The 20,641-nt window shown below is 53.0% G+C and overlaps 1 protein-coding gene across 1 annotated transcript in view; it reads left to right on the forward strand.

Moving 5' to 3' along the window:
• Window positions 1–18,294, forward strand: part of Tfeb (transcription factor EB) — a 55,992-nt gene extending 37,698 nt beyond the window's left edge. Inside the window, exons 2-9 of the mRNA XM_034521846.2 lie at window positions 11,538–11,772; window positions 11,857–12,111; window positions 12,502–12,582; window positions 14,093–14,213; window positions 14,307–14,363; window positions 14,950–15,025; window positions 15,720–15,867; window positions 17,212–18,294. Of these exons, the coding sequence (XP_034377737.1) occupies window positions 11,560–11,772; window positions 11,857–12,111; window positions 12,502–12,582; window positions 14,093–14,213; window positions 14,307–14,363; window positions 14,950–15,025; window positions 15,720–15,867; window positions 17,212–17,691 (1,431 nt within the window). The 5' untranslated portion in view covers window positions 11,538–11,559 and the 3' untranslated portion in view covers window positions 17,692–18,294. The remainder of the gene's footprint in view (window positions 1–11,537; window positions 11,773–11,856; window positions 12,112–12,501; window positions 12,583–14,092; window positions 14,214–14,306; window positions 14,364–14,949; window positions 15,026–15,719; window positions 15,868–17,211) is intronic.
• The last annotated feature ends 2,347 nt before the right edge of the window (window positions 18,295–20,641 follow it).

Genomic DNA, 20,641 nt, shown 5'->3' on the forward strand with positions numbered 1-20,641 from the left:
TTTCCCTACACAGGAGCCCAGCTGGTCCCTGAGGGACAGGACAGGCGTCTCTCTGGTCTGGGGTTGCCTTTGAAGCTGTTCCCTGTGCCCCAGACTCATAGGCTGGCCAGGCAGGAGGTGCCAGCTCCCACCCTTTCCTGTGGAATGTGAGCTGGGGCCTGGGGTGAGGAGCTGGAGGCTGCTACCAAGCTGATGGGAAGGAAGCTCATGCTATGCTCTTAGTTCCCTCCCCTCCCTTCTTCTCCTACCTACTTGCACCTCTGCTCAGGGGTTGGAAACAAGCCTCTGGCCAGCTCAACTTAGAGATGTTGCAAAACAGAAAGTAAAAAAAAGGCTGGGGTTATAGTTTAGTGTTAGAGTACTTGACTTGCTAGGGGTGTGGGAGACCCTGAGTTCAAGTCCCTGTACCTCAAACAAAACATGACAGGGCTGAAGAGCTGGCTTAGAGGATGACGTCCTTTCCTGCAATCAAACCCCGATGCCAGATTGGTGTGATGGCCTGCCTATAATTCTAGTACCTGGGGTAGGTAGAGACAGGATCCTAGGAGCAAGCTGGCTAGCTAGACTAGCCCACGTCAGTGAGCTGTGAGTTCAACTGAGAGACCTGGACTCAATGAATACAGTGAAGAGAGACTGGGGAAGACTCTTGATGTCAACCTCTGGCCTTCACACACATGCACACCACAGATTCCATGCATACACACACACACATGCACGCATGAACACCACACACTCACATCATACACCTACACACATGCATACCAAACACATGCACACCCACACCACACAGCCACATATATATGCATACCAAACACTCGCATGCACACCACACACACACACACATGAATACCACACACTCACATGCACACCACACACACACACACACATGCACACACACACGCACACATTCACATCATACACCCACATACATGCACACCACACTCACATGCATACTGCAGACTCTCTCACACATGCACACCACACATATACCACACACATACATGAACACCACACACTGCCCCCCCCACATAATACCACACACAGACACACACATTAGAAGTTTTCAAAGACAGGCCTCTGGCTGCACCAACCTCCAGCCCCAGCAATGGATCCACGGCTGAGCTTCCTGTGAGCCCTTAGTGCTTGGTATGGCTGTGCTGTGCTATACTGATGTTTGTTAAGGTCCCCCCTTTTTGAGCCTCTACATGTCACTCTGTTTTGGGACCTGCCTGTAAGGGTCAGGCAGGCCTGGGCTAAGTGCTTCCACTAAGTCAATTAATGATAGGCCACCTTCTGCATGAAAGCTCCTCAGTGTCTTGGAGACCAGTGATATCAGCCTAGGTGCTGTAGGTCAGGATGAGGCCCTGGGGGGTCCTCAGTGCTTTCTATCTACCTTACAGTGGCGACTGCATGGGGGAAGGGCATGGCGTAAAGTTTATGAGCTACAGGGTTCAGATTTGTGCATTTAAAATTTATATTTATTTATTTATTTATTTGTTGGGGGCGAGAGCGTCACCGTGTACGTGCGGGAGGTCATAGGACAAGTCTCATGAGTTCGGTGTCTCTTTCAGCCATGTGTATCCCGAGGCTTGAGCTCACGTCGTCAGGCTGCTTGGCAAGCAACCTTACTGACTGAGCCATCTCAGTGGCCCCAAATGTGACTGCTTCAATTAGGTACCTGATACAAAGGAGAGAGATGCAAGGGCAGCTTACACTGCCTGTGACTACAGTTCCAGAGGATCTGTTACCTTCTCCTGGCTTCCATAGGCGTATGTACAGTGCACATACGGGCAAGCAGGCACACACACATACACATAAATAAAACCAGACATTTAAAAGGGTATAAAAATGTTGGGGGCTAGAGAGGCAGGGGCTCAGAGGTTGTAAGCATTCGTTGCTCTTGCAGAGGCCTCAGGTGTGGTTCCCAGCACCCTCATGGTGGCTACAACCATGCATGACTCACTCTTCTGACCTCTGACCTCTGCAGGCACCAGGCGCTAGTGTGATGCATATACATACACGAAGGCAAACGCTTATCTGATAAAAATGTAAAAGTGTGTACCTCTGATCTCATTCTAACTTGGTACCAGGAACCTTCCAACCAAACAGCATGCATGATTCCAGTTTGATGTTCTCAGGGCAGGAAGTAGTTGAGAGTCTTGTGCTTGTCTTCCTAAGCAAGGAGCCGCTGGTGGGATGCTGGGATGATAGCCTGTATTGAAGATGTCTCTAATGTTCTAGGCCCCTGGCCTCCCCTGAGAGTCCAGGGAACTGGGAACTGCTCTTCTGCTTCTCCAAGACCCCTTGCAATGGGCTTCATAATGAACACAAGCTTTGGGAGTCAAACCGTCTCGCAGAGCTGCCCTGTGCCTGCCTGGAGCCCTGGCCGGGTATGGGGAATGGATATGTGACCAGAAGATCCTCTTCCCAAAAGGACCAGAGAAGGGACTCAGGCTGTGGAGATGGCTCAGTGCACAGGTGCCTGCTGTGCATGAGGAGCCATCCTCAGGACCCAGTGACAAGCAGGCATGGTGGCAAGCCCCTCTCACCCCAGTGCTGCGAAGTGGGAGCAAGACAGGAGGATTCTGGAGCTCGTTGGTCAGCCATACTAGTCACTTGGTGAGCTCTGGGTCAGTGAAGGCCCTGTCTCAAAAACCAAAGTGGAGGATGATTTAGGAAAACACTTAATGTCAATCTCTGGCCTCCACATGCATATTCTCTCTCTCTCTCTCTCTCTCTCTCTCTCTCTCTCTCTCTCTCTCTCTCTCTCTCTCTTTTTCTCTCTCTCTCTCTCCCTCCCTCCCTCCCTCCCTCCCTCCCTCCCCCCTCTGTCCCTTCCTCCCTCTCTCTGTCTTTATGTCTTTCCCTCCCTCCCTCCCTCCTTCCCTCTTTCCCTCCTTCTCTGTCTCTCTCTGTCTCTGTCCCTCTCTCTCTCTCTCACACACACACACATACAGAGAGAGAGAGAGAGAGAGAGAGAGAGAGAGAGAGAGAGAGAGAGAGAGCGCTTATTCAGGGACATTACCTACTCCTGAGCTCAGACAGATGGCTGACAGGAGTGTTGACACCTCTGAATGCTCACACTTTGCCCTAACCTGGGCATACTCTGTGGGCAAGCTGGCTCCAACTAGCAAAACCAGGCTAACTGGTGGGGAAACTGAGGCAGACACTGAGTCAGGGCCAAGACTGACACTTGAACCCACTGCATTCTGATCCCAAGTCTTGTGAGAACACACCGACTCTGCCCGAGTCCCATGCCTGCTTCTATAGTAGAGGCCTGGGGTATGGTCATTGTGTGGACATCTGTCTCATGTAGCCTAGATTGGCCTTGAACTTCTGATCCTCCTGACCCCAGGACAATGCTGTGAGTCCCGGCATGCACTAGTGTGTCTGGTTTATGGGTGCTGGGGATCATGCTCAGAGCTTCATCCATGCTAGGCAAGTACTCTACATTGCCACCTGGCCCTCCTGCAGCAGAGGCTGCACAGAGGAGAGACCCTCTCCCAACAGGGAATCCTCTTCCCAGACTCCTTCCTTTCCTTCTGGCGTCCATTCCCCTGCCCAGGCCTTTGACTAGGGTCATGGATTCCTCAGGATTGACCCCCATCTCCCACATACTGAGTGGTTGTAATAGACTCAAGGAGAAAGGATTTCTTCCCACCGTGGAGGCAGGCCTGTGACAAATGACTTAAGCAGGCGCCCCTGCTCTGGGCTCACACTTTGCGGTTTCAGTTAGCAGACATGTGCTTTTCTGGGAATGCAGGAAACTGGCTCTGCCCTTTGAAGAAGGGTAGCTGTGTCTCCTGTGCTTGGTAGTTCCAGACTGTTGCTGGATACCTTCCTGGCTCTGGGCTATATGAATGAGGTCAGCTGCTGAACCCTTTGATGAGTAGGCCGCTTCTTCAAGGGGACTCCTCAAATCAAAGGAGGCCACCCTCACTCAGCCCATACAGGACGGAGGTGGTTCTCAGCCCCGGAAAAGCCAGGCTGCCAGGACCCAGCCCCAATATCAGCTCTGCGGCTTCATCAAGCCAGAGCCTTCCTGTCTGTCTCCTGTCCTGGAGTCGTGAAGGAACTACGAAAATTAAAACAGGCTGAAGCTCCAGGGTGATGATGGTGCTTACTTGTAATCCCAGGATTTGGGAGGTGGAAGCAGGAAGATCAGGAGTTTGGGTTATCCTTAGCTACATAGCAAGTTTGAGGCCAGCCTGGGCTATAAGAGATCCTGTCTCAATAAACAAACAAACAAATAAGGGAGCTGGAGATAGCTCAGCAGTTAAGAGCACTTGATGTTCTTTCCATAGGACCCAAGTTTGGTTCCCCAGCAACCACTTCAGGCCACTTACAACCACCTGTAACTCAAGATCCAACATCCCTTCTGGTTTTCTTGGACACTTGCACACACATGAGCGTGCACACACACACACACACACACACACACACACACACACACTCACACATACACATTCACTGAACACTCATACTCCCGTTGTCCACAAAACCCAGTCATAATTTTGTGTACTTCTGCCAAGAGGTGCATGTGTCACACATGATAAACACAGCGCACCGTTAGGTGATAGCAGATTCTATATAAGATCGTGATGGTTGTGCTGTTTGCCGTAAACACATCGGTGGCATGCACCCTAATTTATTGAGCAACCCTGCTACTGGACATTGAGTATTTATTTATTCTTACTATTTTATGTGTATGGCTATTTTGCTTGTGTATATGTCTGTACATCAAATGTGTGCCTGGTGCCCGTAGAGACCAGAAAAAAGTATCAGATCCCCTGTAGCAGGAGTTACAGATAGCCATGTGTCGCTCTGTGGGTGCTGGGAATCTAATCCAGGTTTCCCCAGAACAACCAGTGCTCTTACCTGCTGATTCATCTCTCCAGCTACCTTCATTTTTAAAAACAGGCTCTTGCTATGTAGCCTAGGCTGGCCTGAAACTCAGCTACGTAGATCAGGCTGGCCTCAAACTTTTTTTTTTTTTTTTTTTTTTTTGGTTTTTTGAGGCGGGGTTTCTCTGTGTAGCCCTGGCTGTCCTGGAACTCACTCTGAAGACCAGGCTGGCCTCGAACTCAGAAATCCGCCTGCCTCTGCCTCCCAAGTGCTGGGATTAAAGGCGTGCGCCACCAACGCCCGGCTTGGCCTCAAACTTTTACAAACCTTCCTGTTTGACTTCTGCAGTGCTGCCAGCACAGGAAGGACCCTACACCCATCTTGAGACTGTTTTGGTTTTTTTTGTTGTTGTTGTTTAAGACTTATTTATTTTTGTATATGAGTACACCACAGCTGTCTTCAGACACACCAGAAGAGGGCATCAGATCCCATTACAGAAGGTTGTGAGCCACCATGTGTTTGCTGGGAATTGAACTCAGGACCTCTGGAAAAGCAGTCAGTGCTTTTAAGCACTGAACCATCTCTCCAGTTCTTTTGTTGTTGTTTTGTTTTGTTTTGTTTTTCAAGACATGATTTCTCTGTGTAGTCCTGGCTGTCCTGGAAATTACTCTGTAGACCAGGTTGACCTCGAACTCAGAGATCCGCCTGCCTCTGCCTCCGCCTTCTGGGTGCTGGGATTAAAGGTGTGCGCCACCACCACCTGGCTCTTGAGATTGTTTTGATTTTTTTTCTATATAATTACTTCCTTGGGCTAGTGAACATTTGTAATAATAATAATAATAAATCTTGTAGTGTGTGCATGCCAGTGTATAAGTGGATGCTCAGAGGACATCTTTGAAAGTCAGTTCTCTTCTTCCTTGTGGGTTCTGGGGATCAAACTCAGGTCTTCAGGTTTGGTGGCAGGTGCCTTCATCCACTGAGCCATCTCTCTGGCTCCCCATCTGTGCTGAGGAAGCCTGTGGTGAACATGCTTGGGCTAGAGACCTTGGTGAAGGCAAACTGTGTGAGGTCAGCCTCCCTCTTTCAATGAGCTTTTGAGAGAGAGAGAGGGAGAGGGACGGAGGGAGGGAGGGAGGGAGGGAGAGAGAGAGAGAGAGAGAGAGAGAGAGAGAGAGAGAGAGAGAGAGAGAGAACAATTTGCATCGGCAGCTGAGCTAGAGCTCATAAACCAGTCAGCCAGCTCACCCACACCTGCAGGAGTCACAGAGCATTCCTGGTCCCCTCCTGCAGAGACCTCCTTTCTCCCTCCCGGCAGTTCCCCAAGGCTAACTGGGCCCTGTCGACTTCTCACACAGTGGCTTTGTCCCTGGGTTGAGCTTTACATTCATAGATGGGACTTTTGTGCAGTTCTGTTTTTTGTTGTTGTTTTTGGTGGTGTGGATTTTCGAGACAAGGTCTCTCTATGTAGCCTTGGCTATCCTGGAATTTGCAACGTAGACCAGGTTGTCCTTGAACTCACAGAGATTTGTCTGCCTCTTCTTCCTCTGAGTGCTGGGATCAAAGGCATGCGCCACCACACCCAGCCGGGCTTCAGGGATTTGAGTCTGGCCTCTATTTCAACACTTCTGTGAGAGCCTCTGGCCCTGATGTGTGGGGTCAGTGGCTGAGCTGTGCCAAAGGCTGTGTGCAGCTTTTTCCCGGGGGAGGGGGAGGGAGAGCTGGCCTGGAGCTTGCTTTGTAGACTAGGCTGGCCTCGAATTCATAGAGATCCATCTGCCTCAGCCTTCAGAGTGCTAGGAATAAAGCCATAGCCTCATGTCTGGCTCTGTGCAGCCTCTGTATCCCGTTCATCCGTGGACGGTAGGTAGTGTCTAGTTGGGTTCTGGTCACGGTGTTGCCTGGGAACATTCATCAGTGTCCTCGAGTGACCACAAGGGCTTCAGCTTTGTAACCCAGTGTTTACTTTTTTATTCTCATCTTTGAGACAAGGATTCATGTGGTTAGCCTCAGATTCCCTATGTAGCCAAAGATGGCCTTAAGCTTCTCTTGCCTCTGCATTCTCCAATCACAGGCGAGTGCCACAACGCCCAGTTTACACAGTGCTGAGGACTGAGCCCAGGGATTTGCCTGCTAGGCAAGCCCTCTACCAACTCAGCTACATCTCTGATGCCTATCATCCAGCTTTTAAAGGTGACCTACAAAGCAGAAGATTCCCTAGGAAGCTGGGTATGGGTGACAAATACCTCCCAGCATGTGGGAGCCTGGGACAGGAGGATCAAGAGTTTGTAACCAGCCTACACGACATAGAGACCACTATGAGAAGTAGCTTGTTGCCTTCCAGCATGAAGAAAGCCCTGAGCTGGATGCCCAGCAGCAGAACATGAAACCAGATGTGATGCACAGCTGGAATCCTAGCACTTGGGAAGAAAAAGCAGGAGTATCAGAGGTTTAAGGTCATCCTCAGTACATAGTGAGTTCAAGAGCACTCTGGGTCACATTCATGTCTCTGTCATTCATGGTCCCTACCTGGCTTAACAATCTTTGCTCTGAACAGGGCAGTACTTGGGCCTGACAAGATGACCTTTGGGGGCGGGGCACTTTCCAGAGATGCCTGATCAGACATGATCAGAATCAGGTAGGGCTCCATGGGCCTCTAGAAGCTAGCCTGCTTCTCACGAGCCACACATAATCATACTGGAGAGTTATGTGCTTCATAAGTGGGGGAAGGGTGAGGAGGAAACCATATAAGCATGTCCCCACTTGCCACTCTTCCCCAAAGGTGACCACCTGGAGCAGCTTCATGTGCCGGGGAGCCCAGAATAGTGTGTTAAAAGTAGAGGTGGGAGCTGGGCTGTCTTCCTCCATCATTCTCCTTCCCGTTGCTCAGTAGCTGTGCAGCTTTGGACAAGTCACGTCTCTTCTCTGTGCCTCCACTTCCTCCCTGGAAATCTACAGTGGTGGTCCTCTCCTTCCAGACTAGCTTGCAGCTTTAGGATCTGTCTCACCTTTCTGTCCATCTACACATTCTCTGCCTAACTGAGGCTCCTCCTCCTCTTCCTTCTCTTCCTCCTCTTTTTCTTCTTCTTCCTCTTCCTGTTCCTCCTCTTTCTTCTGTTCTTCCTTCTCTTCCTCTTCCTCCTCCTGCTCTTCCTCCTCCTCCTCTTCTTCCTCCTCTTCCTCTTTCCCTCCTCCTTTCTTTTTCATGGTCTATCTTTGATGTCTCCTTTCCTGGATCCAAGACTTCCCACTGACATTTCTCTGTACTCCTATCCTGACTTCCACTCATCTCCTTAGGAACCCTCTACCCTGCTGGTTCATACATGTAAGTGAGTGGTTAGGGAAGGCCCTATGCTGGTGGGCCAGTGAAACCAGACGCAGCAGGGACCCTCTCTTCTAGTTGCTGAATTCCTGCAGGCCATTCCCCACATTCTGTCTCCTGGGAACAGCCCCACCAGAAAGACACTTGTTTTAGAGATAGGGTTTACTATGTAGCCTTAATTGTCCTAGAATTTACTACATAGACCAGGCTGGCTTTCAACGTATAGAGATCTGCCTGCATCTGCCTCCCCAGTGCTGGGATTAAAGGTGTGTGGTGCCACACCCAGCCCTGGAAAGCACTTTCATTGGTTTGCTTTACAGGGAACAAGAAAGCTAGTTACACTAATAAATTCCCATGTCACTCAGCCAGTGAAGGTAGTCTGCTGGCCTGGGCAGCTCACTGGGTTGTGACCAAGCTGGACCTGGACAAGCAGCAACTGGACGTCCCCGATGGGTCCTGGTATGCAGATGGGGTTGGACAGGCAGTGACTTTCTAGGGCCACTGAGCCTTCCCCTTAGAAGTTGGTGGTAGGGGTAGTAACCGGGAGAAAATTCTGTCCTGGTACTTGTACATAGAGGTCCCGTGGGTCCCATGTGGCTAGGCTTTCCCAGTGGGCCCTTTCCAGGCTTTGAGGGGCAGGAAGGGAGGGACATAGACTTTGGACATTCCCATCCCTTTGTTCATCCTGACTGGAAGGCACTGAGGCTGATGAGCGGGGTCTCTCCTCCCCAGTCCTCACTAGCAGTTGACCCTCATTCTCCCAAGCCCAGTAGGGGAGGCTAGAGATTTGCCATCAGGAATATGGGGTGCAGTAGCTCTTCCCAGGAGGTACGGGGAGCAGGAAACTGTTTTCTGCCTGCCTCTACCCTCAGTGGTCACCGACACCCACCAGTCAGCTAGACTTGCACTGTTTACACTATCAGACAGGATGCTCCCAGGGGAGGGGATGAATTCCCATGCCCATTTCACAGACAGAGAGCCGAGGCTAATAGAGCCAGAGCGGGGCCTAGCGGGGCCTAGAGGGGCCTTGAGGTAGCCAGGGCAACTCTTTGTCAGGGAAACAAGGGACTCCTTCTCCCTAGCCCTCCCTGAGCCGGCTGGCACGGCCAGGCGCCTTGGCCCCCACTGGCCATCTGAAGTTAGATTGTCCATGGAGGAGAGGCTGCGGGCTGTCTGAGTGGATGTGTGGGGCCACATCTGGCCAGCGCTAGGGGTCTGTTTGCCAGTGTGATTGATAGGGTATAGTGTGGAGACAGGGACACCCCTCTATAGGAGCTAGAGAATGGGGTCATGGGAGGGAGTGGAGGCTGCAGCTGGTGGCTGCTACGGGATGGGGGAAGGGCAGGGTGTCATTGCCTGTGTTGTTGGGGGCTTCTCTGTAGAGCGTGGCCCCTTCACTGGGCAGACGATGAAAGAAGATGAAGTGATGGTCACTGCAGGCTGCGGGACACACAGGATGGTGGGTAGTCTCACTCCATTACAGAGCCGCTTAGATAGTGGCTGAGGTCTCGATTGGAGATCTGTGACCTGGGCACCACTCCTGGCCCTGGATCAACCAGTTATACAACTGGGAACAACTCTGGCCCCCAGCCCTCTCCTCTCTGGCATGGAGTAGACCAGATGTCCCAGCCCCTAGCCCTCTCCTCCCCAGTGTCGGGTAGACCGGATCCCTGGGGTAGGGTCCTAGCTTTGTCCTGCACTGTGCCTGTTTTCCCTTCTTTCTGAAAGACTGTGGTTTGTGGTTGAGCAAGGGCCTCCTGACAGGGCTGATATAGGCCTTGGATGCCAGTTTGAAGACTTTAGCTAGATTGTACCAGTCTCATGTACTCAGACTGCCAGGCACTGCACAAACCCCACAGTTTTTACTGAATGCAGAGGAAGATACCATTTACAGAGGAGGGAACTGAGGCTTGCCTGAGGTCACACAACAGAGAACCAGCACTCTGCGCCACCAGCCCTATGGGGAAGCCATTGTTCGTTCACTCATAAAATCGTGTCTTGCCAAATCCCTCTAGTACTGTCATGGACTCATATACCGCCAGGCCCAGTGCCTGTCAGTCTTGAGCTGTCCCTGAGAAGTCACTGGGTTCTGCTCTTTCCTTTGTGGCCTAGTGAGGGGAAGGGATTTGACTACTGTCACTCAGTGAGCTAGAGACAGCAGGCTGAGTTGCTGGACTCATTCTACTTCACCCTGCCCCCACTTCAGCCTTGGTTTGGGGCCTCAACCACACCTTCCCACAGTTGGTCAATCTCCAAGCAGTGAGGAGCCCTGAGGTGGTCCTTCCTTCTGTACTGGTCTCACATGCCTGTGAGCCTCCCTTTCTCTCCCAGACTGTGGGCTCCAGGAGCAGGGCCGGGGTACATCTCCAGTGCCTGGTTCATGGAGAATATCCATTTTCCTCAATCACTGTGAAGCATTGGTTTCTTTCTGTCTCCCAGGGCCCAGCGGCTAGAGGCCAAAGGCCTAACAGTAAACAAACAGATGAAATGTGTCCCCTCAGGGGGCTTGCATTCCTAGTAAGGGACAGACAGCGAATACAATAACAAGAAGCAAAAAATGTTCTGCCCTAGATGGTGGCATCTGATATAGAGAAGCAAGGTGGTGGGGTATGCCGTTTTAGCACAGTGGTCCCGAAACAACACTCTGAGGGGACAACTAAGTCTCTCTCTCGAGGGAGGTGAAGAAGTGAGCCTTGATGCTATCTGGAAAGAACATTCCAGGTGGAGGCCACAGCAAGTGAAGTGCAAAGGCCAGGGTGGAGGCAAGCCTGGAGTGTTTGAAGGATGGTTTCAGGCTCCGGGTGTGGCTGGAGAAGGGAGAGCATGGAGAGAAGCGTGTGTTGGGGGTGGGGTGTCTAAGGGGGGACCATGAGGGTGCAGCAGATTACAGAGGGCCGTGTAGGCTGGGTTTAAGGATTTAGGCTTTTGTTGTGATGAACTGGGAACCATGGAGACTTCTGAGCAGAGAGCAGGGCAGGAACTAACTGGATGATGGAGCAGATGGTGGGGGAGGAGCGAAAAGGAGCATCTGGAGGCTCCTCAGGCCTCAGGAGGCGTGGTGCAGGCTGGCCTGGGGAGGGGCGGGAGAGAGGATGGGGCTGAGGCCAGGTATGAAATACTCAGGATGTGGATGTGACAGCAAGGGGTCAGGTGGACTCCTGCAGTCACTGAAGGACAGAGTCTTCGCCTCTGGTCTAAAAGTCAGGGAACTTGGGTTCATGGCTCAGCTCGCTCAGTGGTCTTGGGCAAATCCCTTCTGTCCGGACTCAGTTTCTCCTTATGCACAATGGGAGCAACCATACTTATGCCAGCCCACGCTTAACGACTACGAAGATGATGACTACTTCATGGACCTGTCTCCCCTCGACTACAGGGAGCCCGAACCGCCAGCTGCCATGGCGTCACGCATCGGGCTGCGCATGCAGCTCATGCGGGAGCAGGCACAGCAGGAGGAGCAGCGGGAACGCATGCAGCAGCAGGCCGTCATGCATTACATGCAACAACAGCAGCAGCAGCAGCAGCAGCAGCTGGGAGGGCCCCCCACTCCAGCCATCAATACCCCGGTCCACTTCCAGTCGCCTCCCCCTGTGCCTGGGGAGGTACTGAAGGTAAGGCCTCTGCCTCTTCTGATCCTGCTCCCTGTAGAGGAGCCCCAGCCCCTCTACAGCTGTGCCATCCATCCCCTTCCCCAGGTGCAGTCCTACCTGGAGAACCCCACCTCCTACCACCTGCAACAGTCCCAGCATCAGAAGGTTCGGGAGTACCTGTCCGAGACCTATGGGAACAAGTTTGCCGCCCACGTCAGCCCAGCCCAAGGCTCCCCGAAGCCTCCACCAGCAGCATCCCCTGGGGTGCGGGCTGGACACGTACTGTCCACCTCAGCCGGCAACAGCGCCCCCAACAGTCCCATGGCTATGCTACATATTAGCTCCAATCCTGAGAAAGAGGTGAGTGAGGGTTTCCAGCTTGGAGTCAGTTGTCTGGAAAAATCCTGGTCTTAATGGAAGAAGTGAGGGTGTATCTTTGTGGAGCTCTAGGCTGAGGGAGACACAGTCCTAGTCTGAGGAGAGTTACTATCTTTATGCAACTCTGCTGGGGACTGGGCGGACTCACAGAAGAAAGCCGCACTCTCCCAGTCCTGGGAAGGTGTGTCCAGAACTCCCTGTCAAGGTTCCTGGAGACAAGCCTAGAGTAGCCTTAGGCTAGGTTGTAGCACCCTCCTCAGATCCATTTCCTCCTCCTCCTGATGAGTGGGTTGGGTGAGGTGGAGCTGAGGCAGGGGAGCAGCTGCCTCTCTTCAGGTGGGCCATCCCCAGATGGACGTTTCTCTTTTCTAGTTTGATGATGTCATTGACAACATTATGCGCCTGGACAGCGTACTGGGCTACATGAACCCGGAAATGCAGATGCCCAACACGGTACGTTAGGGCTGGACGGTAGGGAGATGGCACACACTGTGGGCTGGAAAGAGTTCTCCAGGCAGAGCTGGTGTCTCTGTGGAGGCAAGAGGCACCTCCATCTTGTCCATCCTGTGAGAGGGACTCGGGGTCCAAGTAGAACTGAGGCGAGAAATGCCTGGGATTCATAATTCCAGCACTTGGGAGGCAGAGCTAGGCAGAGGCAGGTGGATTTCTGTGACTTTGAGGTCAGCCTGGTTCCATAGTGATTTCTAGGGCAATTAAAGCTATCTAAGTGAGACCTTGTCTCAACCTCAGCTGGTGTGTGTGAGTCCCTGAGTGAGCTAGGGACAAAGATGGGAGAACCTTCCAGAGTATCAGTGTGTCCAAAGGTAGACAGTCCTGAGCTAGATTGCTTCTAGGAGAACTATAGATCCCCTTTCTTTGCTGTGCCCAGGATCGCCCACCCAGTGGAGCTGGCCTCGTCCCTAACCACAGGACTCCCCCCTCTGACAGTCTTGTCTGCCTAATCTACGGGTCTTGTTGGCTGGGGCAGGGAGGGGGAGCCATAGGCAGCAGACGAGGAGCCAGGTTTGGAGTCAGGACACCTGGGGTTTCTGTCATGACCTTGAGAAGCCCCACCACGGTTCTGACTTCCTACTCAGTTGCAAAAGGGGGTGATACTATCTGCCCACAGGGTTATGGGAAGATTAGAAGGGACAAGAAGAGGGAGGGGTTGGAGAGATGGCTCAGTGGACATAACAGGTCAGACTGCTTTCAGAGGCCCTCAGTTTGGTTCCTCGAACCTGTAACTCAAACTCCAGGGACCCAATGCCTTCCTATGGACTCCGTGGTCACTGCACAAACCCACATGCAGACACATACATATACACAAAATTTAACATTAAACATCAAGTAGAAGTGCAAACACCTGGAGAGTGGCAAGAGCTACTTCTGAGAGGCAGGCCTGTCAGAGGCCGCGGCCCAGCCGCTTTTCTTTGGGCTCACCTGGTTCCCTCTGCTTGAGCAGAATATCATGTATTGCCATGCCACTGAGAGACAGCCAGGAGGAGGCAGTCTGTCTTCAGTCCCTTCTGCCCTGGTGACACTGCTGGGTGGCTTGCCCAGGAAGGAGGGTTCTACAGTTAATTATCCAGTCCCCTCAGTGGCTCCTGTCTGTGTGGCGGCTCTCTGGGCCAGTGGTTGGCTCTAGCCTGGCTCTGTGGTAGGTCCCAGCAGAGATATCCTGCCCTGTTGAATTCCACACTCTGACAGAGCCTTGCAGAAACTCCCACTGTTTGAGCCCCTCCCTAGGACTTCTGCAAAAAGAACCCAATCCCATCACTGCTCGGGTTCATCCTGTCCTCGCCCTGGCCGGGGGCTACTGAGGGCAGGGCTGTGAGGAGCTTTGCACACTGCAGCCTGGAGAGGGGGCTCAGGGGTAGTTTTCCCATTGATGAGAACAGCTGTTCCTGGAGCCATGGGTCCAGGTGAGGACTCACCAAGCCCTCCTCTACCCCTCCCCTCCCAGCTACCCCTGTCCAGCAGCCACCTGAACGTGTACAGCAGTGACCCCCAGGTCACAGCTTCTCTGGTAGGTGTCACCAGCAGCTCCTGCCCTGCTGACCTGACTCAGAAGCGAGAGCTAACAGGTATTGTCCTCATTCCTGTCCCTTGGGGCCTCCCCTCTTCCCTTTCTTCCCCTGCCTTCTTTCTCAACGCCTCTTTGTCTCACTGGCCTCCAGATGCTGAGAGCAGGGCCCTGGCCAAGGAGCGGCAGAAGAAAGACAATCACAACCTAAGTGAGTCCTGCTGGCCCTACTTCAGATCACCTGGGCTGGGGAGCCAGCCCCTGCCTCTCCCGCACCCCAGCCCCTCTACCAGTGTCCCTCACTTGGGACCCCACGTGCTCCAAGGCTGTGACTCTCCCCAACTCCTTCCAGGCTTTTTAGGAAAGTGGGAGGGGCCACTGGAAGCAGTAGTCACGAATTTTCCAGTTGATCAGATTGCAGTCTTCAGGGCCTGGGGCACTAGGACTGAAGGAGGTTGCCCCAGGCTAGGCGCTGAACTGGTTTCCTGACCCCGCCCCCTAATTATCCAGACTGTACCCAGAGCCTCCTCAGCTTTCAGAGGTCTCTCTTTTGTTTTGAGAAAGGGTCTCTAAGTTGCCTTGGAACTCACTATATAACCCAGGCTAGTCTAGAACTCACAGAGATCCACCTGCCTCTGCCTCCCAAACACTGGAATTAAATGCTTGGCAACCACACCAGGCCTTGGGTGCCTCATACTCTAAACAGATTTTCTATGGGGTGTCCAGTTTAGGCTGAGGGGTTTTCTTGGGTAGGGGTTCCACCTTTCTAACCATACCCTCTGGAATTTAATCTGTAGTTGAGAGAAGACGCAGGTTCAACATCAATGACCGAATCAAGGAGCTGGGAATGCTGATCCCCAAGGCCAATGACTTGTGAGCAGGTTTCTGGAGGGAGGGGAAGGGTCCGGGCTGGGTAGTGGCTATAGACACTACCAGCTCTCAGTTGCTAAGGGCAGCAGCTGTAGGCACTACCAGCTTCAGTTACTAAGGAGAGCAGCTGTAGGCACTACCAGCTCTCAGTTGCTAAGGAGAGCAGCTGTAGGCACTACCAGCTTCAGTTACTAAGGAGAGCAGTTGTAGGCACTACCAGCTTCAGTTACTAAGGAGAGCAGCTGTAGGCACTACCAGCTTCAGTTACTAAGGAGAGCAGCTGTAGGCACTACCAGCTCTCAGTTGCTAAGGGCAGTGGTGGCAGCAGCACGTTGAGGAGAAAAGGTTCCTGCTCCTGCAGGGTCAAGACAGCTTCTGTTAGGAAGGGAGGCTTCGGAGTAAGGTGAGGACTTTCTGGAGAAGGAGCCTTACTGGGAAAGTGTCTGGAGGGCTGTGTGGACTGATGGAGAGGCGAGAGATGCTGGCCAGGAGAGCTGAAGACAGCAAGATAGGTGTGGGGTGGACAGATTGCTTGAGCCCAAGGATTAGTGAGGAGCCGGACGTGTCTGTAGACATTTGCACAAGACTAGGTATGGGCAAGGGCGGGGCAGCTGGGACTCTGAACCAAGCCTGGGGTCAGAGGGCCCTGGCTAGGCCTCTGGGTTTGCCCTCTGACTCGACCTGGTTGTGGCTGCAGGGACGTGCGCTGGAACAAGGGCACCATCCTCAAGGCCTCTGTGGATTACATCCGGAGGATGCAGAAGGACCTGCAGAAGTCCCGGGAGCTGGAGAACCACTCTCGACGCCTGGAGATGACCAACAAGCAGCTGTGGCTCCGCATCCAGGTCTGACCTGGACTTTGGGCTCCTCCGGTAGCTCTCGCTGATCTGATCTGGCTCTCAGACCCATAGGGAAGGAAGCTGTATTAGTCAGGATGGGATGCCTCAATGAAAAATGAACCTCAGTTCCTTCAAGCAGCAAATACAGCGGGTTCCCTTCTGTGAGACCCTCATTTTGCAATCCACACTGGAGGTCAGACAGATCTGACACACACACACACACACACACACACACACACACACACACACTGTCTCTCTGTCGCTGTCTCTCATTCAAAGACAGGGTTTCTTTGTGTATCCCTGGCTGTCCTAGGACTAGCTCTGTAAACCAGGCTGGCCTCAAAATCACAGAGATTCCTCTGCCTCTGCCTCCCAAGTGCTGGGATTAAAGGCGTGTGCCTCCACATCCAGCTTCCAGCTAGGTTTAACTTTCTTAAAACCATGTAGCCACGTGTTGCCCCTGGCCTGGAAATTATAGATCTCCTGCCTCCAAAGTGCTGGGATTATAGGCCCATGCCACCATGCCTGACTGCAGGTCACTGTCACGGGGCTGCAGTCACTTCTGTTCACATTCTTGGGCAATGCTACACACTGTGCCTAACCTTAAGGGAGCAGGGCTAACTGCCCCGCCCTGGGTGTCTGGGAGGCAGCACTGGGAATCTCCAGCAGCTGGGCAGACTTAAGATCTAAGGCCTGAGAGGGTCAGGGCCCTGCCAGAGCTGCAACTATTTCAGCCATTCCTGGCTGTATTGAGGACCACCCAAGGCTGGTCCTCACCCTTCCTAATGCTGAGACCCTTTAACGCAGTTCCTCATGCTGTGCTGACCCCCAACTATAACATTATTTTCGTTGCTACTTCATAACTAACTTTACTACTGCTATGAATTGTAATATAAACATTTTGGTAGGTAGAGGTTTGTTAAAACTCGAGACCCACGAGTTGAGAACCATTGCTCTGAACAAAGTATGCTTGGACCACAGGTTTTACACTTGGATTGTTCGTGGTGGGTGATGGGAGAACTCACCCTTAATTCATTCAGTGTGTTTTGATAATTTCCATTCCTACCACCACTACCCAGCTCAATTTAAAATTTTGAGAGAGAGCCGGCAAAGGTGCACTGTGGCGGCTTCATAAGCCGCTGGCCAGCTATAACTTGTAGCCTGGAGAGCTTGGTCTAGACTCACACTGCCCTCAGCTTTCTGCTCCTCCAGCTGAGATATTGTCACTGGAGATAGGGCAAGTGGTGCAGTGGGCTACAGGGAGGGCTAGCCTGGTGCAGGTATCGTGTATGGAGGGCTAGCCTGGGGCTGGTATCATGTGTATCTCATCATTCCATCCAACCCAAACAGGAGCTGGAGATGCAGGCACGTGTGCACGGCCTTCCCACCACCTCGCCATCTGGTGTGAATATGGCCGAGCTGGCCCAACAGGTGGTGAAGCAAGAGCTGCCCAGTGAAGATAGCCCAGGGGAGGCCCTGATGCTGGGGCCTGAGGTCCCTGACCCTGAGCCGATGCCGGCTCTCCCTCCCCAGGCCCCACTGCCCTCAGCTGCCCAGCCAGAGTCTCCGTTCCATCACCTGGACTTCAGCCATGGCCTGAGCTTTGGGGTTGGGGGCGATGAGGGGCCCACAGGCTACCCTGATCCCCTGGGGACAGAGCATGGCTCCCCGTTCCCCAACCTGTCCAAGAAGGATCTGGACTTGATGCTCCTGGATGACTCCCTGCTTCCCCTGGCCTCTGACCCCCTCTTCTCTACCATGTCTCCTGAGGCCTCCAAGGCCAGCAGCCGGCGGAGCAGCTTCAGCATGGAAGAGGGCGACGTTCTGTGACGCTGGCTGCCCCTGTGCCGAGGAGCAGGGGCCGCCTGGGGGCTGGGAGGACTGGGCAGAGCCCTCCCATCCTTCAGGCTGCACTTGGTGTGAAGTAGCCGCCTACCCTGCCTCTCTCCTTCCCCTTGGTTGCTCACCCCACCCCCTGTTTGGACTTAGTGCCTGCCTGGCAGCCGATGAGGCTGGAGAAGCCTCCCCCTCGGCTTTGGGCCCCCTCCTCTGGCGGCAGTACTATGATTCGAGATGGAGAAGAACAGGGGTGAGGCGGAAGAGGAATAAGAAGAAACCTTGCTAGGGGAGCCCCTCTCCTGAGCCTGGGCTCTCCCATGAAGGACATTTTGGAGAATGGGGTACAAGTACCTCTGAGGCAGCAGCTGGTCTGGGGGTGCCCAGGCCTGCCTTCCTGGGTCTAGATGGCACCCAGCCTGTCCCCCCAGCCTGAATTCCCCCACAAGTGGGGCATCCACCCCCCATTTGGTGCTAACAGCTCTCCCCTGGTGGTATGAGGGTGGGGTGGCCAGAAGAGGAGTCTGGGTTCAGGGTGGCAAGCACCCCACCCCCAGACCTGCCACTTTGTGCCTTTAGTAAACACTGTGCTTTGTAGTATGTTGTCCTGACTCTGCGGTGCGTCCTCAGCCCACGACGGGGGCGGGGTAACCAGCCCAGTGGACCCCTTCCTGGATCAAGAATTCAAGTGCTCCATGAAGGATCCAAAGGAGGTTCTTCTGGATTCAGAGGCCAAAGAAACAACCTTGACAGCGTGGGGCTGAGGGCATTGTCTTAATGAGGCCACATGGTGGCGCTGCAGCCATGCTGGTCTGAACCCACGCCTCCAGCTGTGGTCTGAACAGCAGTGGTGGTGGGTGTGGGCAAGTCCGCCCTTGGCGGGCTAGCGGCTTCCCTAGGGTGTGTTACTCTGGCTGGCCAGAGTTCTAGTGAGGCTCTCAACAGTCCTCCCTGTGTGGGTAGCTGCAGACCAGGCTGTATCCTTATGGCTGTGGGAAATAGACCCGTTTGAACCAATTTTGGCACAGATGAGAGCACAGGACCTTGGCTGGAAGTCAAAGTTTAGTGTTCACCTCCTTTCTCGTCTGGCACTATTCTCTAGTGGGGTTCAGGACACACTTTGCTCCAGGTTCTGGGGTGCTAGACCCTTTCCCTGGGTGGAGAAGCAACCTGGACAGGGTCTTTAAAGGTTTTGCTTAGTTCCTTGATTTCCAAGGCTCTTTTGCCAGGGACTAAAATGACTTCCCCATCAAAGGGCCCCAAAAGGCCAAAGGAGCCTAATTAGAATTAAAAAAATTTTCTCTTCGAAGAACAAGAGATCAAATCAACACTGGAGCAATTAATGTTCAGAGAAAGACAGTCAAACAGCGTGGTTGAGATGGCTCAAGGCCGGCTGAGCTGAAGGCGCAATCTCAAGGTCAGATGAGCTGTGGGTGATCTTGTAGAGCCTGGGTTAGCCTGGGCATATCATATCTCCTTCCAGTTCAGGGTCCTACTCCATTGCCTAGGACTTACCCTCATGAGACCCATGGGGTAAACCCCAAACTCTGGCTGAGATCAACTGGAGACGGGAATTTGGGGCTCATGGGGTCTGGAGGCAGTACTAAAGGTGTTCATGGATTTGATATTTCCATCACCCTTGGGAGTGACGTGGGAAACTGACTTCTACTTCCTCATATAACCCCTCAAAACCACCGAGTTACTGCACCAAGGCCTGGAGGCGCTTCCTTTATTTTGTTCACAGCCAGTCAGGACCAGGGTGTGAGTGGGGTTCTGTCCACAAGAGGGCGCACAGGCCCAGACAACAGCAGTCTGGGGAGCCGGTCTCAAGACTAAGCAGGCCACACACAGCCTGGGTGCCTTCCATCCTGCCTGGGGCTGCTGATGCCCGCCTCTGTGGCTAAATCCAACCCAGGTGCTGCCTCCAAGAAAAGTGTATCAGACTGGCTGGCCAGGCGCTGACCTGTGGTTGCATGGAGTCAAGCTGGGGGTTATGACTTCCAGTTAAATAAGGGGACTGTATTCTTCACCCTTAGATGGCCGGTGGCCTTTCCAGACAGGACTTCTGCAGGGGAGAATCTCATTCAGACTGACAGAGTGTGCCGTGAAACAAAGATACCCCCCTGACCCTTCCCTTCCAGTGAGGGAGCCCCTTTAGGTCTTGGGGACAAACTATGGGGGTATGAAGTCCAAGCAGCCATGGCTTCCTTGGGTCCCACATGGGAGGACCTGAGGAAGGAGCCGAGTTGGCAAAGCTGGGACATATGCATGACATCCCATCCCCTGGGTCCCAGGTTCCTATATCTGTCTGTCTGCCTGTCCACACCAGCTGTTCCCACTACCCTGGTTGCCAGTTCTGGACTTCCAAGAGTAGCTACCTGTCATCTACAGGGACAACTGGGTAAGGGACACTGTGATCTCAGGATGTCCTGCTTGGCCTCTCCACCCCCTACCATCTTTTTCAGTCGGATTCTTCATTTGCTATTTTGTAGCTTTTAACAAGCTGAGGGTGTGAGACTCTGTGGTGTACACACAGACAGACACACTTGTAGTCCTAACTTCGGGAACACCTGTCCCCTGCCCTCCCTCAAGGCCTGCCTTCTCCCCTGCCCTCTAGCCAGCTGGAGAGAGCCCCTTTAGTGCCCTTCCGACTCCCAGGGCCCCCAGACCCACGGTCCTGCCTCTGCCGCTCCTGTTCTCCCCTGGACTCATCCTTCTTTGCTGCCTTTTCTGAGGGGGCAGTGGAATTTATACAATATTTAAGCAGGCAGAGCCAGGTCCTGGAAGATATTATTAATGTAAAAGGGATGGACCGCAAATGCTTTTGGACCTGGTTACAATTAGAGGGTGATTTTTCTAAAGGTCAATGAATTCAGATGATATCCACAGGGGGGAGAGAAATTTAATACCTTTTTAGTGAATTAATTAATTATAATATTATATC

The sequence above is a fragment of the Arvicanthis niloticus genome, chromosome 17, assembly GCF_011762505.2.
Source record: "Arvicanthis niloticus isolate mArvNil1 chromosome 17, mArvNil1.pat.X, whole genome shotgun sequence".
Classification (NCBI taxonomy): domain Eukaryota; kingdom Metazoa; phylum Chordata; class Mammalia; order Rodentia; family Muridae; genus Arvicanthis; species Arvicanthis niloticus.